General features: G+C 54.4%; 2 protein-coding genes across 2 annotated transcripts in view; one reads left to right on the forward strand and one right to left on the reverse strand.

Annotated features, from left to right (window-relative positions):
- The window catches only part of LOC134499535 (probable cation-transporting ATPase 13A4), a 180,240-nt gene that overhangs the window by 125,107 nt on the left and 34,196 nt on the right, over positions 1 to 20,937 (forward strand). The window lies entirely within an intron of this gene.
- LOC134499798 (uncharacterized) overlaps positions 1 to 20,937 on the reverse strand; it is a 77,585-nt gene that overhangs the window by 27,898 nt on the left and 28,750 nt on the right. Inside the window, exons 39-68 of the mRNA XM_063306642.1 lie at positions 20,205 to 20,778; positions 19,576 to 19,775; positions 19,096 to 19,476; positions 18,583 to 18,869; positions 17,957 to 18,228; positions 17,018 to 17,403; positions 15,726 to 15,816; positions 14,998 to 15,242; positions 14,614 to 14,897; positions 14,253 to 14,524; positions 13,324 to 13,922; positions 12,329 to 12,902; positions 11,700 to 11,899; positions 11,220 to 11,600; positions 10,709 to 10,995; positions 10,083 to 10,354; positions 9,473 to 9,529; positions 8,856 to 9,005; positions 7,646 to 7,962; positions 7,068 to 7,158; positions 6,340 to 6,584; positions 5,956 to 6,239; positions 5,595 to 5,866; positions 4,666 to 5,264; positions 3,671 to 4,244; positions 3,042 to 3,241; positions 2,562 to 2,942; positions 2,051 to 2,337; positions 1,425 to 1,696; positions 491 to 876 (exon numbers count right to left, since the gene is read on the reverse strand). Coding sequence (XP_063162712.1) covers positions 491 to 876; positions 1,425 to 1,696; positions 2,051 to 2,337; positions 2,562 to 2,942; positions 3,042 to 3,241; positions 3,671 to 4,244; positions 4,666 to 5,264; positions 5,595 to 5,866; positions 5,956 to 6,239; positions 6,340 to 6,584; positions 7,068 to 7,158; positions 7,646 to 7,962; positions 8,856 to 9,005; positions 9,473 to 9,529; positions 10,083 to 10,354; positions 10,709 to 10,995; positions 11,220 to 11,600; positions 11,700 to 11,899; positions 12,329 to 12,902; positions 13,324 to 13,922; positions 14,253 to 14,524; positions 14,614 to 14,897; positions 14,998 to 15,242; positions 15,726 to 15,816; positions 17,018 to 17,403; positions 17,957 to 18,228; positions 18,583 to 18,869; positions 19,096 to 19,476; positions 19,576 to 19,775; positions 20,205 to 20,778 — 9,420 coding nt within the window. The remainder of the gene's footprint in view (positions 1 to 490; positions 877 to 1,424; positions 1,697 to 2,050; positions 2,338 to 2,561; positions 2,943 to 3,041; positions 3,242 to 3,670; positions 4,245 to 4,665; positions 5,265 to 5,594; positions 5,867 to 5,955; positions 6,240 to 6,339; positions 6,585 to 7,067; positions 7,159 to 7,645; positions 7,963 to 8,855; positions 9,006 to 9,472; positions 9,530 to 10,082; positions 10,355 to 10,708; positions 10,996 to 11,219; positions 11,601 to 11,699; positions 11,900 to 12,328; positions 12,903 to 13,323; positions 13,923 to 14,252; positions 14,525 to 14,613; positions 14,898 to 14,997; positions 15,243 to 15,725; positions 15,817 to 17,017; positions 17,404 to 17,956; positions 18,229 to 18,582; positions 18,870 to 19,095; positions 19,477 to 19,575; positions 19,776 to 20,204; positions 20,779 to 20,937) is intronic.

The raw sequence follows: 20,937 nt of genomic DNA on the forward strand, positions 1-20,937 counted from the left end.
CTGGGTGATTCACAGTCTCCATCTTTAACTCATGGGCAGACATGCAGGCAGGAGGACTGCCTAATGCAGGCCTTCTCCACTAATATCTCACTTGCACACAGACTTTCTATTCCACATAGAAAGTGTCCACAAAGAATCAGTGATGAAGTGCCTTTTCTACTATGAACCTACCTCTATCCAGATCTGCTAAATAAAGCAAGTTATCTCTACTTTTATTCATCTCACTGCTGTGTGAAGACTGAATTTATTTCTAAACATAACTAAGCTTGATATGCAAGTTCTCTTTTTTTTTGGTCCACACTTCTACTCTGCAAGATTGCTGTTAGCTGCTTGGAGTTCTTTTATGAACATTTAAAAACTCCACCAGGAAGGACAATTACTGCTTATTAAGAGCAGAGGAACATCAATCTGGCCAAACGATCGACCTCTAGTGTCTTACAGCTCCACACAATGTTCAAGGAGCACATCACTCTCAAGAGGTCTTACGTACTGAGAGTGAAGCAAAAAAAGCTGCCAAAATGAGGTGGTTCGTTTTGGCAGCTCCGCACAAGGACCCGCGCTCATTGGCGAGAACTCTCCGGAGCTCCACAGCAATCTCTCCACAAAGACAAAGTGCTTCTGAGTGTGTGGGATCAGCAATTAGGGAGAAGAGCCCCATGGACCCACAAACCACAGCTAAGCTCCTCAGTCCCCCGCACTTCTCTCTCCTTAGCCAACACGAATCGGTGGCAAGCTCAAAGCACAGGAGGACCATCATTCTGGGAAAGAGGGAAGAGGAAAACTGGAGAACGGATCTGTCCTGGCTTTGAGGAGACTCACCTGGTGTGGGAGGGGTCGGGCTGGTGGTAGAATCTCCAGGGGTGGTAGTAATCCATGCTAAAAAGAGAGTAGTCATGTGTGATTTCCTCTCAGTTGCGTTTCACACACACACACAAACACACACACACACACACACACAGACCCACGGTATAGGAAATGGGAAGGGAAACCCAAGCCTTTGTGTCGCCTTTCCATACGTACAGTCAGGAGCATAAAACCACTGATCTGCGATCATCCAGCCCAATTCATTGGACGGTGGTGGAAGGACAATTACTGCTTGTAAGGAGCAGAGGGAAATCAATCTGGCCAAACGATCGACATGTCTTACAGCTCCACGCAACGTTCAAGGAGCACATTGACACTAGCTAGGAAACTGTCAAAGAAGACGCCACGGAGGAGGAACTTCTGGCCCTGCTTTGTTCCAAAGGGGACAGAGGAGAAAGGAAAGGAGGCTTCCGACCGCTCACGTGTGCCAGAGGTGCCGTACGCTGGCTGAGGAGGAGACCCTAGGCACGGGTACTCTCACGGAGATCTCATTTGCTGCCCCTGTTGACGCTTTCAGACGAGCAGGAAGACACCCAAGTCCCCCAAACGGCTCTACTCACCGCAAGCCGTATCCTTTCTCCAGTCGCCGAGGTCTACGCCGTTCCCTTCGCAGGCGGCGGCATATGCTTCCAGACTTTTGCACAACTGCCCTGTATGTCCCCCGGTGGCACACTGGTCATACACGCAGCTCTCGAAGTACAGCTGAGGAGGGATGCTCCAATGGCAGTCCGCAAAAGGCCCGTTTGTGGACAGAACCACTCTGCACAGACCTTCGAAAGCTGCCTCTTGCGCAGGGTCGCAGTGGGGTGGGGGTGGTGGTTCTGGGAGACAACTAGGGACAGGAAACAAGCCAACAGTAAAGCACCCTGCCTTTGGGTGTGCGTGGGGAAATGGACGTCATAATTGTTGGCTCAGCTGGCCTCCTTGTTGAGGCACTAGGTGGGCTCAAGTGCTGACCAATTTAAAGAGCAACGATTTGTCCAATGGCTGCAAGTGTGCCCTCTGAACCCCAAATCATTGGGCCTCCTTCCTACTCTCACGCATGGTTGGCTTTCCTGTCGGTGTACACGGTACTGCAAAGCGTGTCCAGCTGGCCGACCGTTCGGGACTTCGCAATCCAAGTCAAGGAACCGGATACGGAGACCGTGGCGGAACCCCTCAGAACGCCTGGGTTACAGCCACTTACCTCCACTGGCCATCTGCCACTCTCCAGCTGTTGCCAAATTTGTTGGGATCGTGATCCAGGATCCCATCTGGCCGTTGGAAATCATCCAGCTGGCTGCCCGAGTACGTGCCACACAGCCCACATAGGTGTCCCTGGTATCTCTCGTCCACTTGGATGAACAGCTCCTGATCTCCATCAAACTTCACCAGAAAGCCAAGGGGGCTGTCGACAACCACATATGGAGGCTGCTCCTCCACCCGAAGCTCTGGGTGTAGCTTCAGAGGAAGATCAACTTTGGCTCCATTCACCTGAAGAAAAGAAAAAGGTCAGCCCGCGGATTGCCACGTCACTGGATTTCTGGCGCAGGCCAAAAGGGCTTGTTTTCTACCATGCCTTCCCTGGCTACCACCTACCCCACACCCCTGGAAACTTTACTGGAGCAGTGCTGGACGTGCAGGCAGACCCCCCCCCCCCAAGATTCAGCCAGCTTCGTCCCTTGTGCTCGCACAGTTCCTCAGGGTGTAATACTCACGTAGACCTCCTTGTTCTTCCTCAGAGCCAAGTGTATGTTTCTCAACGAGATGGCCACCGAGTTGAGAGCCGTCCAGTGCGGGCTCCCGCGATGTTCGTTCCGAGTCGTCACCGAGAAGCGCTCGGAGGAGTTGCTGCAGATTTCGACTGCAGTGTAATTGCACCCACCCTGGAAATGGTAGAGTCGGCCATCGAAGGTGACATAGTGGGGGTCTCCGTAGATGTGGCAGGTGGCCTTGTCTGCAGGGTAGCAGCCCAGGATGCCATGCTGCACTTTACAGACTTGGCCTGGTTTGCACCTGTCCGGCTTACAGTCCAAGCTGCCATTTTCTGCACAGCGACATCGGCCGAGACAATCCGACTGCCAGAACGTCTCTCCTTTCTGTTGGTGGCAGGGCAAAGGAAAAGATGAGAACCGTGCACCGTTGTGGCAATTTGCAGCAGACTCTGCCGCAGCCACAGAGGTTGCTTGGGAACGAACCTCGTAATATTGGTCTCCATCCAGGCAGCCGCAGTCCTCCCGCGGCACACACCGTGCTTCGCTGAGGACAAAACCCTCGTCGCATTCGCAGCCCTCCACGCAAGGCTTGCTGCAGTTCCCTGGAGCCAGTGGGCTGGAACAGGTGGCGGGGCAGGAAGTGGTGCACACGTTGTAATGGCTATGAGCATCGCAAGGGATCACTACAAAACAAAGCAAGACCCATCCAGGCAGTGAGGCTACGCTTCCCAAGGCCACAGCCCACAGCCCACACAAGCATTTTTCCGGGCCTGCTGCTGGAAACTCCAGGGACTCTGCCTGGATTTCACGTGCTCGTGGAACCATGTTTGCCAAGCGGATCGCAGCAGTGGGAGTCACGCATCTCTCCTCTTTGGCTGAGAGATGACCTGCCGGCTGAGGCAATAACTAAGCAGATGGCCCATCTCCCACCACCACTACCACCACCACCACCACCACCTTTTAAGGCGGGCTAGTCCTTCAGCCAAAGGCAGATTTTCGCTGATGCCTGCCCTTCCGCATAAACTAGGATGCCACTGCAACCGACCGGGAGGGCATTTCCCCCCAACTATGGCAGTGTCTCATCTTTCAGAGTATTATCAGACAGTACTCACTGCAGGAAGTGGCATTCCGCCAGTTGGGAAGATGCAAGCCAGCTCTCTGGCAGGCGTCAGCATAAGCCTCCAGAGCACCACACAAGGCCTCCGGGGACCCATTCAAGGCACACAGGTCAAAGACGCAACTGGTGAAGAAGCTCTCGGGGTTGATTGCGGAGTGGCAGGCTGCCAACGGTCCCTGGCTACTGGTAAGTTGTCCGCAGTAGGCCTCTGTCCCATAGAGATTTCTCAGCTCAGGGGGACAAGGGGGTGGCGGTGGTGTGTCCCTGCAATTGGGGGGGTCGTACTCCGCATTGGGAACTTGCCAGCTCTTTCCCAGCTGATTGGAATCCTCGGCTTGCTCTCCGTTGGGCATCATGTAGTCATCCTGCCTGCGGCTGTTGAAGTTCCCGCACATGCCGCAGGTCTTGTTGAAGAAGGTGGTGGGGACCCTGATTTCCACCGAGTGATCTGTGTCGTAAGAGACCGTCAGCCCGAAATCGGTTTCTAGGGTCACGTAGCGTCCATTTACGCCCACTTTCACCGAGTCGTTCAGCTTGCGCACAGAAAGGCTGGTAAGCACTTTGTTCACCTAGAAGGAGCCAGATAGAAATCCTAAATATGTTTCCTCAGAAAGGAAACATCTTAAGAACGCCTTGGGAACTGCTGGGATGGGAATGGTTCGGTTCCCCCTTACTACGTCCCTATACAGAAGTGCGGGCTCGGGCTAAAATTCCAGGAGGGGGAAAGGAAATATTATACCCTGATACTCGTCAAAGGAGTGGCCGGTACTATCCCTTTCACGCTTCCCTTGTTCAAACTGATATACAACCAGAAAGGCCTTTGTGAAGTTTCAGAAAACACGTGGCTCAAACATCACCGCTGGGTTTTGAAACGGTTTCCCCCACCCGTTCACATCCAACACTGACTGGCTGGGAGTCAGCGTTGAGAAGGAATATAGCTTTCTTCTATTTCAAAGCACAAGTAGGAAATGAGAAACTGCATTTGGTTACCAGCACTTGACCCTTGTGTCCTTTGAGAATTTCAATCCGCTGCCCGTAAACCTCCACCAGGACCCGCTGAACGTAGGACACGGAGGGATTCCCGCGATGCTCGTTCTTGGCCTCGACGTTAAAGTAGGGCAGCCCGGTCTCATTGGTGCAGACCTTGACCAGGGTGTAGGTGCAGCTGCCCATGAAGTGGTGGGTCATTTTGTCAAAGGTGTTGTAATGAGGGTCGTTGTGGACGCGGCAGACCCCATAGGTATGAAGGTAGCACTCTGGGACGCCGTTTTGGACTCCGCAGTAATGATCTTTTGGGCAGGAAGCGCCGGAGCAGCTCAGCTGGCCACCTCGACTGGGGCACGTGCATCTGGTGGAGCAGGTGTCGTCGGTCCAAAAGCTGGAGCCCACGGGATAATGCTTACCCTGGTGCCAGCACCCACACTGCTGGCTGGGCACACAGGTGCCATCGTTGAGGAAGAACCCAGGGTCGCAGACGCAGGCTTCCGTGCATGGCCAATTGCAGGTGGCCGGAGCGCTTGGGTTCACGCAAGTGGATGGACAGGCGTTGGCGCATGGCTCATAGTGGCTGTGGAGCGCGCATCGGATGGCTGCAGGAAGCAAGCAGATCTCCGTGAGGTCAGCGCCGAAGGCTCGGTCCCGAAGAACACACCGCATCCTTCAACCGATGCATTCCCTGCTCTCCTGGGTCCCAGCCAGAGATTTAAGACAGTTGCCCTCCAAGATAAGCTGGAGTTGCAGAAAGCGTCTCTCCAAGAGAGAATGTGGCGATAGCTGTGCGCCACTCAAGGGAAGTGATTTTCTTCAAAGAGAAAGAGAGAGCCCCTCGCCCCTTTTGGCTGATCCCCAGACATCTCTGTTCACAGAGAGGTTCCCCCGTGCTCAAGGCAGACCGCGGGCCCTGCAGCCACAAAACTTACGACAAAAGGTCGAGTTCCTCCAGGGCTCTATGGGAATTCCCAGGGACTGGCAGGCGTCTGCGTAGGACTGCAAGCTCCTGCAGAGGGAGCCTGGATCTAAGTGCAAGGCGCACTGATCATAAAGGCAGCTGGCAAAATGCCCCGTCGGGTCCAAGGCGCTATGGCAGTGTCTGAACGGCCCGCTCGTGTCCGTCAGCCGTCCGCAGAAACCGCTGCTCTCGGCTGTGTCTTTCTCGGCCTCCGTGCAGACAGGAGCGGAGCCTGAGGAGCAACTGGAGACAAAAGCCACACCGCGGCGGTTCAGTCCCCTGCGATCTGCATCTCGGGGAGAAGCCGCCGCTCGGGGATATCAGCTACAAACCTGGTGAGGTTGGCCACCTGCCAGCTGTTGCCCAGGCTGGTGGAGTCAGGCTCTGGTTCCCCACGGGGGTTGAGGGAATCGTCGGAAGGATCCCCGTTGTAGTTGCCACACATGCCGCAGACCTCGCCCTCATACGTGCTGGGGAGCGACACTTCCACTTGGTGGTCTCCGTCAAACTTGACTCTCAACCCAAATTCCGTAGAAACCACCGTGTAGGAGCCGCTGGGTAAGATCTCCACGCCCCGTGTTGGGGTGGAGGGGACGACGACTGGCTGCCCGCCCACCTAGAAAGAGATTCAGGCGTGGCTCTTGCAGACTTGGCTACAAAGGTGCTGTTTCGTGCCCTCCCATCGCAGCAAGCGCGCCTCCACCAGCTCCACCTACCTTCACTCTTCCTCCCTTTCCCAGGGTGACCCGGATGCCAAAGACATCAACGTCCACGCTCTCCACGTAGGAGACGTGCGTGTTGCCCCCTCTGTGCTCGTTGCTCGCTTCCACGTTGAAATAGGGCAGTCGAGAGCTGTTCCGCTCGCACAGCCGGGAGAGAGTATAGGTGCAGTTGCCCATGAAGTGGTGAGTCTGCTTGTCAAAGGTGTAATAATGTGGGTCACCCGACACCAGGCAGGACTCTGGAAAGAACAAAGGGAGGTTCTGTTGACGCGTGCCGGCCTTAGCCAGTTTGAGACGGGAATAAGCAGAGGCGGCAATGGCAGCCCCCCATGCGTGAGAGGAGCAACACTCTTGGGCTCTTCAGGAGCTCGAAATGGCCCCAGGAACTTCAACCTTGCCTTGTACTTGGCCACATTCACCTCTGGCATCGGCAGCTTTGTAGGGCCAAGCAGAGGCCTCAAGGACATTGCTGCCTGGAGATCTACAGCAAGGTTGACCCAGCGTGAAGGAATTTCAGAGGGCAAGAGAAGGGGGCCACAGGCAGACAAGCTCCATCAGCTCTGGGATAAGCACCCGGCTCATTCATCTCCTGCACTGCTCTCTTGCTAGCCAGTGGGATCTCAAGCCAAGCCAAAGACTCATCAGAAGAGGAGAAGAGTCGGAGATCAATGAGCTGACTGTTCGGTCCAGAGCAGATCCGCTTCCACCGCAAAGAGACTCACCTTGGCTGGGAGGGGGCGGTTCCGTTGTGGTTGTAGGTTCTGGGGTGGTTGGTGTCCATGCTGAAAAGAGACATGAGCACTGGGTTTTCCTCTAAGATTGCGATATGCAAAGCATCATTAAAACATCACCGAGTCTTCCTGTCCAACCTTGAAGCATACTTGGGCTTGTGTCCCAGATACTCCTACGCTGAGGGGGCTTGGAGAAGAAGGAATCATCTTCTGCAACTCGACCCACCACCATGAAACCATCCTCATGCTAACTGAGGTAGGTTTTAAGCTGTTGAAATGGGTTCCTAGTTATATATGTCCCTCCTTGTTCACCCTGGGAGAAAAACCCCAACATCATGGAAAATGCCCAACCAAGTTCCCATGATGCTATCCTTCTTCACCCCATCTCGGGGCAGTGCCCGGTGCCAAATCGCAGAAAAAAATAGAAGCTGTGAAGTCTTACATGGACAATAACCGTGCTCTACAAAGATGTCATCCACGGCCACATCGCTACGGAAGTCTTCTCCCCGCATTCCTTCCAGCAATATCTGGGAAGAGAAGAACATCTCCAGTCTGTTTCAGCAAGGGGCAGGATTCCATGATATCGGCCAGATGTTTGGTGACAGAGGTGCCACCCTCAGCCTTACCTTCACCCTTCCTTTGTGAACCACGCTGAATTCTGCTGCCTGCCACCGGCTGCCCTTGTTCCCCGTTTCAGACCAGACCAGAAAACGTGGTCCATCATCCAAGCTGACATAAAAGCGCAGCGCCATCGTGCGGGCTACGCCATACATGTGATACCAGAAGCGGAAGCACAGGGGCCTCTGAGGGTTGCATGTAGGGCTAATCAAGTGTGCCACATCACCAGGGTTGGCATCGCTTCCATCCAGGTAAATGAAATAGCCCCCTAAAGAGAGAGAGAGAGAGAGAGAGAGAGAGAGGGAGAGGTCAAAGCAACGGGCTTCCTCGGAGATGTGGAGAAACAGTTCAGTACACTTCAAGCTGCCTGGGGTCTCCTTGGGTTCCCCAGAGTGAAGGATACCAAGCAGCTCTCCTGGTCTGATGCCTTGAACTTCCAAGGACACAATCTATCCTTCAGTGAACCCTGGCTAATGCAGCCTCTCTCTAGCCAGGCGCTTGTCCTTGGCCTGTGAAAAAGGGTCCCACATCTCTCTCTCTCTCCCTCTCCCTCTCTCTCTCAGAAGGATGACTCCTTCATGGGAAGGTGGCCCAGATTGGAGTGTAGCAGGGGGACAATCTTGAGAGCAGAGAGGCGGCAACTGCTAAATATGCTATTCTACCTATGTCAACCTCTTTACAGGAAGGCTTATGGGCAGGGAGTCCAAGAGAAGGGGAGGGCAGGAAGAAAGCCAGTGGACATGTCCAAGCAGAGGCTCCAAAAACCCTCATCCCGCAGACCTTTGCTCGCAACCAACAGAGTTCTCGAGGAGTGATAGAAAAGGCACTTCTGATTGCCATGTTATTGTTTTAGTACGTTTCTATGAGAAATATTGTTGCGTTTCTCGATTATGTCCCGTTTTGGTTTTTTCCCCCCTTCTTTTCTTCTTGTGCACCACCTACGGTCACGTGGTCTGAGCTGGGCAGCCATATAAATGTTTTAATAAATGAAATAATAAACCCTCTCTTGGGGATGCTACAGTTGGGATTCCTGCAAGGAGCAGGCATCGGATTCCGTCGGGGAAATGGCTTCTTCCAGTTGTATAATTCTATGAAAGGAGGAAAAGCATGAGGATTTTTCCCTCTGGGAACGTAGGAAAGACCAATCTGTCCCAGCCTCACCTCCAGTGGTGTGGTCGTACGAGGGTCCTGTGTCCGGCGAGGATGTTGGGCCTTTGTGCCGTCTCCAGTCAAAGCTGTCAGTGGACGATTGGGTCCAGGAGCAGAAGTCCTCCTCGAAGGAGCAGGAGAAGTTGCAGCGCGCTACCGGATCTAGGAACGCAACAGAAAAGAGACCGGTGTGTATCTTTGGAAAGAAGGTCTTGAAATCCTGAGTGGATTGTGAAGTCCTGCCAAAGGAGGGGGAATGGCACTGGAGGCAGCTGGCAAGACAGAGAGGTCTTACGTACTGAGAGTGAGAGAAATTCAAGCTGCCAAGACGAGGTGGTTCGTTTTGGCAGCTCCGCACAAGGACCCGCGCTCATTGGCGAGAACTCTCCGGAGCTCCACAGCAATCTCTCCACAAAGACAAAGTGCTTCTGAGTGTGTGGGATCAGCAATTAGGGAGAAGAGCCCCACGGACCCTCAAACCACAGCTAAGCTCCTCAGTCCCCCGCACTCCTCTCTCCTTAGCCAACACGAATCGGTGGCAAGCTCAAAGCACAGGAGGACCATCATTCTGGGAAAGAGGGAAGAGGAAAACTGGAGAATGGATCTGTCCTGGCTTTGAGGAGACTCACCTGGTGTGGGAGGGGTCGGGCTGGTGGTAGAATCTCCAGGGGTGGTAGTAATCCATGCTAAAAAGAGAGTAGTCATGTGTGATTTCCTCTCAGTTGCGTTTCACACACACACACAAACACACACACACACACACACACAGACCCACGGTATAGGAAATGGGAAGGGAAACCCAAGCCTTTGTGTCGCCTTTCCATACGTACAGTCAGGAGCATAAAACCACTGATCTGCGATCATCCAGCCCAATTCATTGGACGGTGGTGGAAGGACAATTACTGCTTGTAAGGAGCAGAGGGAAATCAATCTGGCCAAACGATCGACCTCTCATGTCTTACAGCTCCACGCAACGTTCAAGGAGCACATTGACACTAGCTAGGAAACTGTCAAAGAAGACGCCACGGAGGAGGAACTTCTGGCCCTGCTTTGTTCCAAAGGGGACAGAGGAGAAAGGAAAGGAGGCTTCCGACCGCTCACGTGTGCCAGAGGTGCCGTACGCTGGCTGAGGAGGAGACCCTAGGCACGGGTACTCTCACGGAGATCTCATTTGCTGCCCCTGTTGACGCTTTCAGACGAGCAGGAAGACACCCAAGTCCCCCAAACGGCTCTACTCACCGCAAGCCGTATCCTTTCTCCAGTCGCCGAGGTCTACGCCGTTCCCTTCGCAGGCGGCAGCATATGCTTCCAGACTTTTGCACAACTGCCCTGTATGTCCCCCGGTGGCACACTGGTCATACACGCAGCTCTCGAAGTACAGCTGAGGAGGGATGCTCCAATGGCAGTCCGCAAAAGGCCCGTTTGTGGACAGAACCACTCTGCACAGACCTTCGAAAGCTGCCTCTTGCGCAGGGTCGCAGTGGGGTGGGGGTGGTGGTTCTGGGAGACAACTAGGGACAGGAAACAAGCCAACAGTAAAGCACCCTGCCTTTGGGTGTGCGTGGGGAAATGGACGTCATAATTGTTGGCTCAGCTGGCCTCCTTGTTGAGGCACTAGGTGGGCTCAAGTGCTGACCAATTTAAAGAGCAACGATTTGTCCAATGGCTGCAAGTGTGCCCTCTGAACCCCAAATCATTGGGCCTCCTTCCTACTCTCACGCATGGTTGGCTTTCCTGTCGGTGTACACGGTACTGCAAAGCGTGTCCAGCTGGCCGACCGTTCGGGACTTCGCAATCCAAGTCAAGGAACCGGATACGGAGACCGTGGCGGAACCCCTCAGAACGCCTGGGTTACAGCCACTTACCTCCACTGGCCATCTGCCACTCTCCAGCTGTTGCCAAATTTGTTGGGATCGTGATCCAGGATCCCATCTGGCCGTTGGAAATCATCCAGCTGGCTGCCCGAGTACGTGCCACACAGCCCACATAGGTGTCCCTGGTATCTCTCGTCCACTTGGATGAACAGCTCCTGATCTCCATCAAACTTCACCAGAAAGCCAAGGGGGCTGTCGACAACCACATATGGAGGCTGCTCCTCCACCCGAAGCTCTGGGTGTAGCTTCAGAGGAAGATCAACTTTGGCTCCATTCACCTGAAGAAAAGAAAAAGGTCAGCCCGCGGATTGCCACGTCACTGGATTTCTGGCGCAGGCCAAAAGGGCTTGTTTTCTACCATGCCTTCCCTGGCTACCACCTACCCCACACCCCTGGAAACTTTACTGGAGCAGTGCTGGACGTGCAGGCAGACCCCCCCCCCCCAAGATTCAGCCAGCTTCGTCCCTTGTGCTCGCACAGTTCCTCAGGGTGTAATACTCACGTAGACCTCCTTGTTCTTCCTCAGAGCCAAGTGTATGTTTCTCAACGAGATGGCCACCGAGTTGAGAGCCGTCCAGTGCGGGCTCCCGCGATGTTCGTTCCGAGTCGTCACCGAGAAGCGCTCGGAGGAGTTGCTGCAGATTTCGACTGCAGTGTAATTGCACCCACCCTGGAAATGGTAGAGTCGGCCATCGAAGGTGACATAGTGGGGGTCTCCGTAGATGTGGCAGGTGGCCTTGTCTGCAGGGTAGCAGCCCAGGATGCCATGCTGCACTTTACAGACTTGGCCTGGTTTGCACCTGTCCGGCTTACAGTCCAAGCTGCCATTTTCTGCACAGCGACATCGGCCGAGACAATCCGACTGCCAGAACGTCTCTCCTTTCTGTTGGTGGCAGGGCAAAGGAAAAGATGAGAACCGTGCACCGTTGTGGCAATTTGCAGCAGACTCTGCCGCAGCCACAGAGGTTGCTTGGGAACGAACCTCGTAATATTGGTCTCCATCCAGGCAGCCGCAGTCCTCCCGCGGCACACACCGTGCTTCGCTGAGGACAAAACCCTCGTCGCATTCGCAGCCCTCCACGCAAGGCTTGCTGCAGTTCCCTGGAGCCAGTGGGCTGGAACAGGTGGCGGGGCAGGAAGTGGTGCACACGTTGTAATGGCTATGAGCATCGCAAGGGATCACTACAAAACAAAGCAAGACCCATCCAGGCAGTGAGGCTACGCTTCCCAAGGCCACAGCCCACAGCCCACACAAGCATTTTTCCGGGCCTGCTGCTGGAAACTCCAGGGACTCTGCCTGGATTTCACGTGCTCGTGGAACCATGTTTGCCAAGCGGATCGCAGCAGTGGGAGTCACGCATCTCTCCTCTTTGGCTGAGAGATGACCTGCCGGCTGAGGCAATAACTAAGCAGATGGCCCATCTCCCACCACCGCTACCACCACCACCACCACCACCTTTTAAGGCGGGCTAGTCCTTCAGCCAAAGGCAGATTTTCGCTGATGCCTGCCCTTCCGCATAAACTAGGATGCCACTGCAACCGACCGGGAGGGCATTTCCCCCCAACTATGGCAGTGTCTCATCTTTCAGAGTATTATCAGACAGTACTCACTGCAGGAAGTGGCATTCCGCCAGTTGGGAAGATGCAAGCCAGCTCTCTGGCAGGCGTCAGCATAAGCCTCCAGAGCACCACACAAGGCCTCCGGGGACCCATTCAAGGCACACAGGTCAAAGACGCAACTGGTGAAGAAGCTCTCGGGGTTGATTGCGGAGTGGCAGGCTGCCAACGGTCCCTGGCTACTGGTAAGTTGTCCGCAGTAGGCCTCTGTCCCATAGAGATTTCTCAGCTCAGGGGGACAAGGGGGTGGCGGTGGTGTGTCCCTGCAATTGGGGGGGTCGTACTCCGCATTGGGAACTTGCCAGCTCTTTCCCAGCTGATTGGAATCCTCGGCTTGCTCTCCGTTGGGCATCATGTAGTCATCCTGCCTGCGGCTGTTGAAGTTCCCGCACATGCCGCAGGTCTTGTTGAAGAAGGTGGTGGGGACCCTGATTTCCACCGAGTGATCTGTGTCGTAAGAGACCGTCAGCCCGAAATCGGTTTCTAGGGTCACGTAGCGTCCATTTACGCCCACTTTCACCGAGTCGTTCAGCTTGCGCACAGAAAGGCTGGTAAGCACTTTGTTCACCTAGAAGGAGCCAGATAGAAATCCTAAATATGTTTCCTCAGAAAGGAAACATCTTAAGAACGCCTTGGGAACTGCTGGGATGGGAATGGTTCGGTTCCCCCTTACTACGTCCCTATACAGAAGTGCGGGCTCGGGCTAAAATTCCAGGAGGGGGAAAGGAAATATTATACCCTGATACTCGTCAAAGGAGTGGCCGGTACTATCCCTTTCACGCTTCCCTTGTTCAAACTGATATACAACCAGAAAGGCCTTTGTGAAGTTTCAGAAAACACGTGGCTCAAACATCACCGCTGGGTTTTGAAACGGTTTCCCCCACCCGTTCACATCCAACACTGACTGGCTGGGAGTCAGCGTTGAGAAGGAATATAGCTTTCTTCTATTTCAAAGCACAAGTAGGAAATGAGAAACTGCATTTGGTTACCAGCACTTGACCCTTGTGTCCTTTGAGAATTTCAATCCGCTGCCCGTAAACCTCCACCAGGACCCGCTGAACGTAGGACACGGAGGGATTCCCGCGATGCTCGTTCTTGGCCTCGACGTTAAAGTAGGGCAGCCCGGTCTCATTGGTGCAGACCTTGACCAGGGTGTAGGTGCAGCTGCCCATGAAGTGGTGGGTCATTTTGTCAAAGGTGTTGTAATGAGGGTCGTTGTGGACGCGGCAGACCCCATAGGTATGAAGGTAGCACTCTGGGACGCCGTTTTGGACTCCGCAGTAATGATCTTTTGGGCAGGAAGCGCCGGAGCAGCTCAGCTGGCCACCTCGACTGGGGCACGTGCATCTGGTGGAGCAGGTGTCGTCGGTCCAAAAGCTGGAGCCCACGGGATAATGCTTACCCTGGTGCCAGCACCCACACTGCTGGCTGGGCACACAGGTGCCATCGTTGAGGAAGAACCCAGGGTCGCAGACGCAGGCTTCCGTGCACGGCCAATTGCAGGTGGCCGGAGCGCTTGGGTTCACGCAAGTGGATGGACAGGCGTTGGCGCATGGCTCATAGTGGCTGTGGAGCGCGCATCGGATGGCTGCAGGAAGCAAGCAGATCTCCGTGAGGTCAGCGCCGAAGGCTCGGTCCCGAAGAACACACCGCATCCTTCAACCGATGCATTCCCTGCTCTCCTGGGTCCCAGCCAGAGATTTAAGACAGTTGCCCTCCAAGATAAGCTGGAGTTGCAGAAAGCGTCTCTCCAAGAGAGAATGTGGCGATAGCTGTGCGCCACTCAAGGGAAGTGATTTTCTTCAAAGAGAAAGAGAGAGCCCCTCGCCCCTTTTGGCTGATCCCCAGACATCTCTGTTCACAGAGAGGTTCCCCCGTGCTCAAGGCAGACCGCGGGCCCTGCAGCCACAAAACTTACGACAAAAGGTCGAGTTCCTCCAGGGCTCTATGGGAATTCCCAGGGACTGGCAGGCGTCTGCGTAGGACTGCAAGCTCCTGCAGAGGGAGCCTGGATCTAAGTGCAAGGCGCACTGATCATAAAGGCAGCTGGCAAAATGCCCCGTCGGGTCCAAGGCGCTATGGCAGTGTCTGAACGGCCCGCTCGTGTCCGTCAGCCGTCCGCAGAAACCGCTGCTCTCGGCTGTGTCTTTCTCGGCCTCCGTGCAGACAGGAGCGGAGCCTGAGGAGCAACTGGAGACAAAAGCCACACCGCGGCGGTTCAGTCCCCTGCGATCTGCATCTCGGGGAGAAGCCGCCGCTCGGGGATATCAGCTACAAACCTGGTGAGGTTGGCCACCTGCCAGCTGTTGCCCAGGCTGGTGGAGTCAGGCTCTGGTTCCCCACGGGGGTTGAGGAAATCGTCGGAAGGATCCCCGTTGTAGTTGCCACACATGCCGCAGACCTCGCCCTCATACGTGCTGGGGAGCGACACTTCCACTTGGTGGTCTCCGTCAAACTTGACTCTCAACCCAAATTCCGTAGAAACCACCGTGTAGGAGCCGCTGGGTAAGATCTCCACGCCCCGTGTTGGGGTGGAGGGGACGACGACTGGCTGCCCGCCCACCTAGAAAGAGATTCAGGCGTGGCTCTTGCAGACTCGGCTACAAAGGTGCTGTTTCGTGCCCTCCCATCGCAGCAAGCGCGCCTCCACCAGCTCCACCTACCTTCACTCTTCCTCCCTTTCCCAGGGTGACCCGGATGCCAAAGACATCAACGTCCACGCTCTCCACGTAGGAGACGTGCGTGTTGCCCCCTCTGTGCTCGTTGCTCGCTTCCACGTTGAAATAGGGCAGTCGAGAGCTGTTCCGCTCGCACAGCCGGGAGAGAGTATAGGTGCAGTTGCCCATGAAGTGGTGAGTCTGCTTGTCAAAGGTGTAATAATGCGGGTCACCCGACACCAGGCAGGACTCTGGAAAGAACAGAGGGAGGTTCTGTTGACGCGTGCCGGCCTTAGCCAGTTTGAGACGGGAATAAGCAGAGGCTGCAATGGCAGCCCCCCATGCGTGAGAGGAGCAACACTCTTGGGCTCTTCAGGAGCTCGAAATGGCCCCAGGAACTTCAACCTTGCCTTGTACTTGACCACATTCTCCTCTGGCATCGGCAGCTTTGTAGGGCCAAGCAGAGGCCTCAAGGACATTGCTGCCTGGAGATCTACAGCAAGGTTGACCCAGCGTGAAGGAATTTCAGAGGGCAAGAGAAGGGGGCCACAGGCAGACAAGCTCCATCAGCTCTGGGATAAGCACCCGGCTCATTCATCTCCTGCACTGCTCTCTTGCTAGCCAGTGGGATCTCAAGCCAAGCCAAAGACTCATCAGAAGAGGAGAAGAGTCAGAGATCAATGAGCTGACTGTTCGGTCCAGAGCAGATCCGCTTCCACCGCAAAGAGACTCACCTTGGCTGGGAGGGGGCGGTTCCGTTGTGGTTGTAGGTTCTGGGGTGGTTGGTGTCCATGCTGAAAAGAGACATGAGCACTGGGTTTTCCTCTAAGATTGCGATATGCAAAGCATCATTAAAACATCACCGAGTCTTCCTGTCCAACCTTGAAGCATACTTGGGCTTGTGTCCCAGATACTCCTATGCTGAGGGGGCTTGGAGAAGAAGGAATCATCTTCTGCAACTCGACCCACCACCATGAAACCATCCTCATGCTAACTGAGGTAGGTTTTAAGCTGTTGAAATGGGTTCCTAGTTATATATGTCCCTCCTTGTTCACCCTGGGAGAAAAACCCCAACATCATGGAAAATGCCCAACCAAGTTCCCATGATGCTATCCTTCTTCACCCCATCTCGGGGCAGTGCCCGGTGCCAAATCGCAGAAAAAAATAGAAGCTGTGAAGTCTTACAAGGACAATAACCGTGCTCTACAAAGATGTCATCCACGGCCACATCGCTGCGGAGGGTAGACACACACATACACACACACAAACAGACAGACCCACGGTATAGGAAATGGGAAGGGAAACCCAAGCCTTTGTGTTGCCATTCCATATGTACAGTCGGGAGCATAAAATCACTGATCTGCGGTCATCCAGTCCAATTCATTGCACAGTGGTGGAAGTGTTGGAATTATCAGGGGCCAACTTAGCATTGTCTCACGAGCATAATAAGAGGGCTTATCTGGTAGGCGTGTTTCTATTGTTCTTGTGGGAAGTCACATGGGTCCCCTGATTTCCTGTTCCTCCTCCTTCTTGAGTCTGGGTGATTCACAGTCTCCATCTTTAACTCATGGGCAGACATGCAGGCAGGAGGACTGCCTAATGCAGGCCTTCTCCACTAATATCTCACTTGCACACAGACTTTCTATTCCACATAGAAAGTGTCCACAAAGAATCAGTGATGAAGTGCCTTTTCTACTATGAACGTACCTCTATCCAGATCTGCTAAATAAAGCAAGTTATCTCTACTTTTATTCATCTCACTGCTGTGTGAAGACTGAATTTATTTCTAAACATAACTAAGCTTGATATGCAAGTTCTCTTTTTTTTTGGTCCACACTTCTACTCTGCAAGATTGCTGTTAGCTGCTTGGAGTTCTTTTATGAACATTTAAAAACTCCACCAGGAAGGACAATTACTGCTTATTAAGAGCAGAGGAACATCAATCTGGCCAAACGATCGACCTCTAGTGTCTTACAGCTCCACACAATGTTCAAGGAGCACATCACTCTCAAGAGGTCTTACGTACTGAGAGTGAAGCAAAAAAAGCTGCCAAAATGAGGTGGTTCGTTTTGGCAGCTCCGCACAAGGACCCGCGCTCATTGGCGAGAACTCTCCGGAGCTCCACAGCAATCTCTCCACAAAGACAAAGTGCTTCTGAGTGTGTGGGATCAGCAATTAGGGAGAAGAGCCCCATGGACCCACAAACCACAGCTAAGCTCCTCAGTCCCCCGCACTTCTCTCTCCTTAGCCAACACGAATCGGTGGCAAGCTCAAAGCACAGGAGGACCATCATTCTGGGAAAGAGGGAAGAGGAAAACTGGAGAACGGATCTGTCCTGGCTTTGAGGAGACTCACCTGGTGTGGGAGGGGTCGGGCTGGTGGTAGAATCTCCAGGGGTGGTAGTAATCCATGCTAAAAAGAGAGTAGTCATGTGTGATTTCCTCTCAGTTGCGTTTCACACACACACACAAACACACACACACACACACACACAGACCCACGGTATAGGAAATGGGAAGGGAAACCCAAGCCTTTGTGTCGCCTTTCCATACGTACAGTCAGGAGCATAAAACCACTGATCTGCGATCATCCAGCCCAATTCATTGGACGGTGGTGGAAGGACAATTACTGCTTGTAAGGAGCAGAGGGAAATCAATCTGGCCAAACGATCGACCTCTCATGTCTTACAGCTCCACGCAACGTTCAAGGAGCACATTGACACTAGCTAGGAAACTGTCAAAGAAGACGCCACGGAGGAGGAACTTCTGGCCCTGCTTTGTTCCAAAGGGGACAGAGGAGAAAGGAAAGGAGGCTTCCGACCGCTCACGTGTGCCAGAGGTGCCGTACGCTGGCTGAGGAGGAGACCCTAGGCACGGGTACTCTCACGGAGATCTCATTTGCTGCCCCTGTTGACGCTTTCAGACGAGCAGGAAGACACCCAAGTCCCCCAAACGGCTCTACTCACCGCAAGCCGTATCCTTTCTCCAGTCGCCGAGGTCTACGCCGTTCCCTTCGCAGGCGGCGGCATATGCTTCCAGACTTTTGCACAACTGCCCTGTATGTCCCCCGGTGGCACACTGGTCATACACGCAGCTCTCGAAGTACAGCTGAGGAGGGATGCTCCAATGGCAGTCCGCAAAAGGCCCGTTTGTGGACAGAACCACTCTGCACAGACCTTCGAAAGCTGCCTCTTGCGCAGGGTCGCAGTGGGGTGGGGGTGGTGGTTCTGGGAGACAACTAGGGACAGGAAACAAGCCAACAGTAAAGCACCCTGCCTTTGGGTGTGCGTGGGGAAATGGACGTCATAATTGTTGGCTCAGCTGGCCTCCTTGTTGAGGCACTAGGTGGGCTCAAGTGCTGACCAATTTAAAGAGCAACGATTTGTCCAATGGCTGCAAGTGTGCCCTCTGAACCCCAAATCATTGGGCCTCCTTCCTACTCTCATGCATGGTTGGCTTTCCTGTCGGTGTACACGGTACTGCAAAGCGTGTCCAGCTGGCCGACCGTTCGGGACTTCGCAATCCAAGTCAAGGAACCGGATACGGAGACCGTGGCGGAACCCCTCAGAACGCCTGGGTTACAGCCACTTACCTCCACTGGCCATCTGCCACTCTCCAGCTGTTGCCAAATTTGTTGGGATCGTGATCCAGGATCCCATCTGGCCGTTGGAAATCATCCAGCTGGCTGCCCGAGTACGTGCCACACAGCCCACATAGGTGTCCCTGGTATCTCTCGTCCACTTGGATGAACAGCTCCTGATCTCCATCAAACTTCACCAGAAAGCCAAGGGGGCTGTCGACAACCACATATGGAGGCTGCTCCTCCACCCGAAGCTCTGGGTGTAGCTTCAGAGGAAGATCAACTTTGGCTCCATTCACCTGAAGAAAAGAAAAAGGTCAGCCCGCGGATTGCCACGTCACTGGATTTCTGGCGCAGGCCAAAAGGGCTTGTTTTCTACCATGCCTTCCCTGGCTACCACCTACCCCACACCCCTGGAAACTTTACTGGAGCAGTGCTGGACGTGCAGGCAGACCCCCCCCCCCCCCAAGATTCAGCCAGCTTCGTCCCTTGTGCTCGCACAGTTCTTCAGGGTGTAATACTCACGTAGACCTCCTTGTTCTTCCTCAGAGCCAAGTGTATGTTTCTCAACGAGATGGCCACCGAGTTGAGAGCCGTCCAGTGCGGGCTCCCGCGATGTTCGTTCCGAGTCGTCACCGAGAAGCGCTCGGAGGAGTTGCTGCAGATTTCGACTGCAGTGTAATTGCACCCACCCTGGAAATGGTAGAGTCGGCCATCGAAGGTGACATAGTGGGGGTCTCCGTAGATGTGGCAGGTGGCCTTGTCTGCAGGGTAGCAGCCCAGGATGCCATGCTGCACTTTACAGACTTGGCCTGGTTTGCACCTGTCCGGCTTACAGTCCAAGCTGCCATTTTCTGCACAGCGACATCGGCCGAGACAATCCGACTGCCAGAACGTCTCTCCTTTCTGTTGGTGGCAGGGCAAAGGAAAAGATGAGAACCGTGCACCGTTGTGGCAATTTGCAGCAGACTCTGCCGCAGCCACAGAGGTTGCTTGGGAACGAACCTCGTAATATTGGTCTCCATCCAGGCAGCCGCAGTCCTCCCGCGGCACACACCGTGCTTCGCTGAGGACAAAACCCTCGTCGCATTCGCAGCCCTCCACGCAAGGCTTGCTGCAGTTCCCTGGAGCCAGTGGGCTGGAACAGGTGGCGGGGCAGGAAGTGGTGCACACGTTGTAATGGCTATGAGCATCGCAAGGGATCACTACAAAACAAAGCAAGACCCATCCAGGCAGTGAGGCTACGCTTCCCAAGGCCACAGCCCACAGCCCACACAAGCATTTTTCCGGGCCTGCTGCTGGAAACTCCAGGGACTCTGCCTGGATTTCACGTGCTCGTGGAACCATGTTTGCCAAGCGGATCGCAGCAGTGGGAGTCACGCATCTCTCCTCTTTGGCTGAGAGATGACCTGCCGGCTGAGGCAACAACTAAGCAGATGGCCCATCTCCCACCACCACTACCACCACCACCACCACCACCTTTTAAGGCGGGCTAGTCCTTCAGCCAAAGGCAGATTTTCGCTGATGCCTGCCCTTCCGCATAAACTAGGATGCCACTGCAACCGACCGGGAGGGCATTTCCCCCCAACTATGGCAGTGTCTCATCTTTCAGAGTATTATCAGACAGTACTCACTGCAGGAAGTGGCATTCCGCCAGTTGGGAAGATGCAAGCCAGCTCTCTGGCAGGCGTCAGCATAAGCCTCCAGAGCACCACACAAGGCCTCCGGGGACCCATTCAAGGCACACAGGTCAAAGACGCAACTGGTGAAGAAGCTCTCGGGGTTGATTGCGGAGTGGCAGGCTGCCAACGGTCCCTGGCTACTGGTAAGTTGTCCGCAGTAGGCCTCTGTCCCATAGAGATTTCTCAGCTCAGGGGGACAAGGGGGTGGCGGTGGTGTGTCCCTGCAATTGGGGGGGTCGTACTCCGCATTGGGAACTTGCCAGCTCTTTCCCAGCTGATTGGAATCCTCGGCTTGCTCTCCGTTGGGCATCATGTAGTCATCCTGCCTGCGGCTGTTGAAGTTCCCGCACATGCCGCAGGTCTTGTTGAAGAAGGTGGTGGGGACCCTGATTTCCACCGAGTGATCTGTGTCGTAAGAGACCGTCAGCCCGAAATCGGTTTCTAGGGTCACGTAGCGTCCATTTACGCCCACTTTCACCGAGTCGTTCAGCTTGCGCACAGAAAGGCTGGTAAGCACTTTGTTCACCTAGAAGGAGCCAGATAGAAATCCTAAATATGTTTCCTCAGAAAGGAAACATCTTAAGAACGCCTTGGGAACTGCTGGGATGGGAATGGTTCGGTTCCCCCTTACTACGTCCCTATACAGAAGTGCGGGCTCGGGCTAAAATTCCAGGAGGGGGAAAGG

Source organism: Candoia aspera, chromosome 6 (assembly GCF_035149785.1).
Source record: "Candoia aspera isolate rCanAsp1 chromosome 6, rCanAsp1.hap2, whole genome shotgun sequence".
Taxonomy (NCBI): Eukaryota; Metazoa; Chordata; class Lepidosauria; order Squamata; family Boidae; genus Candoia; species Candoia aspera.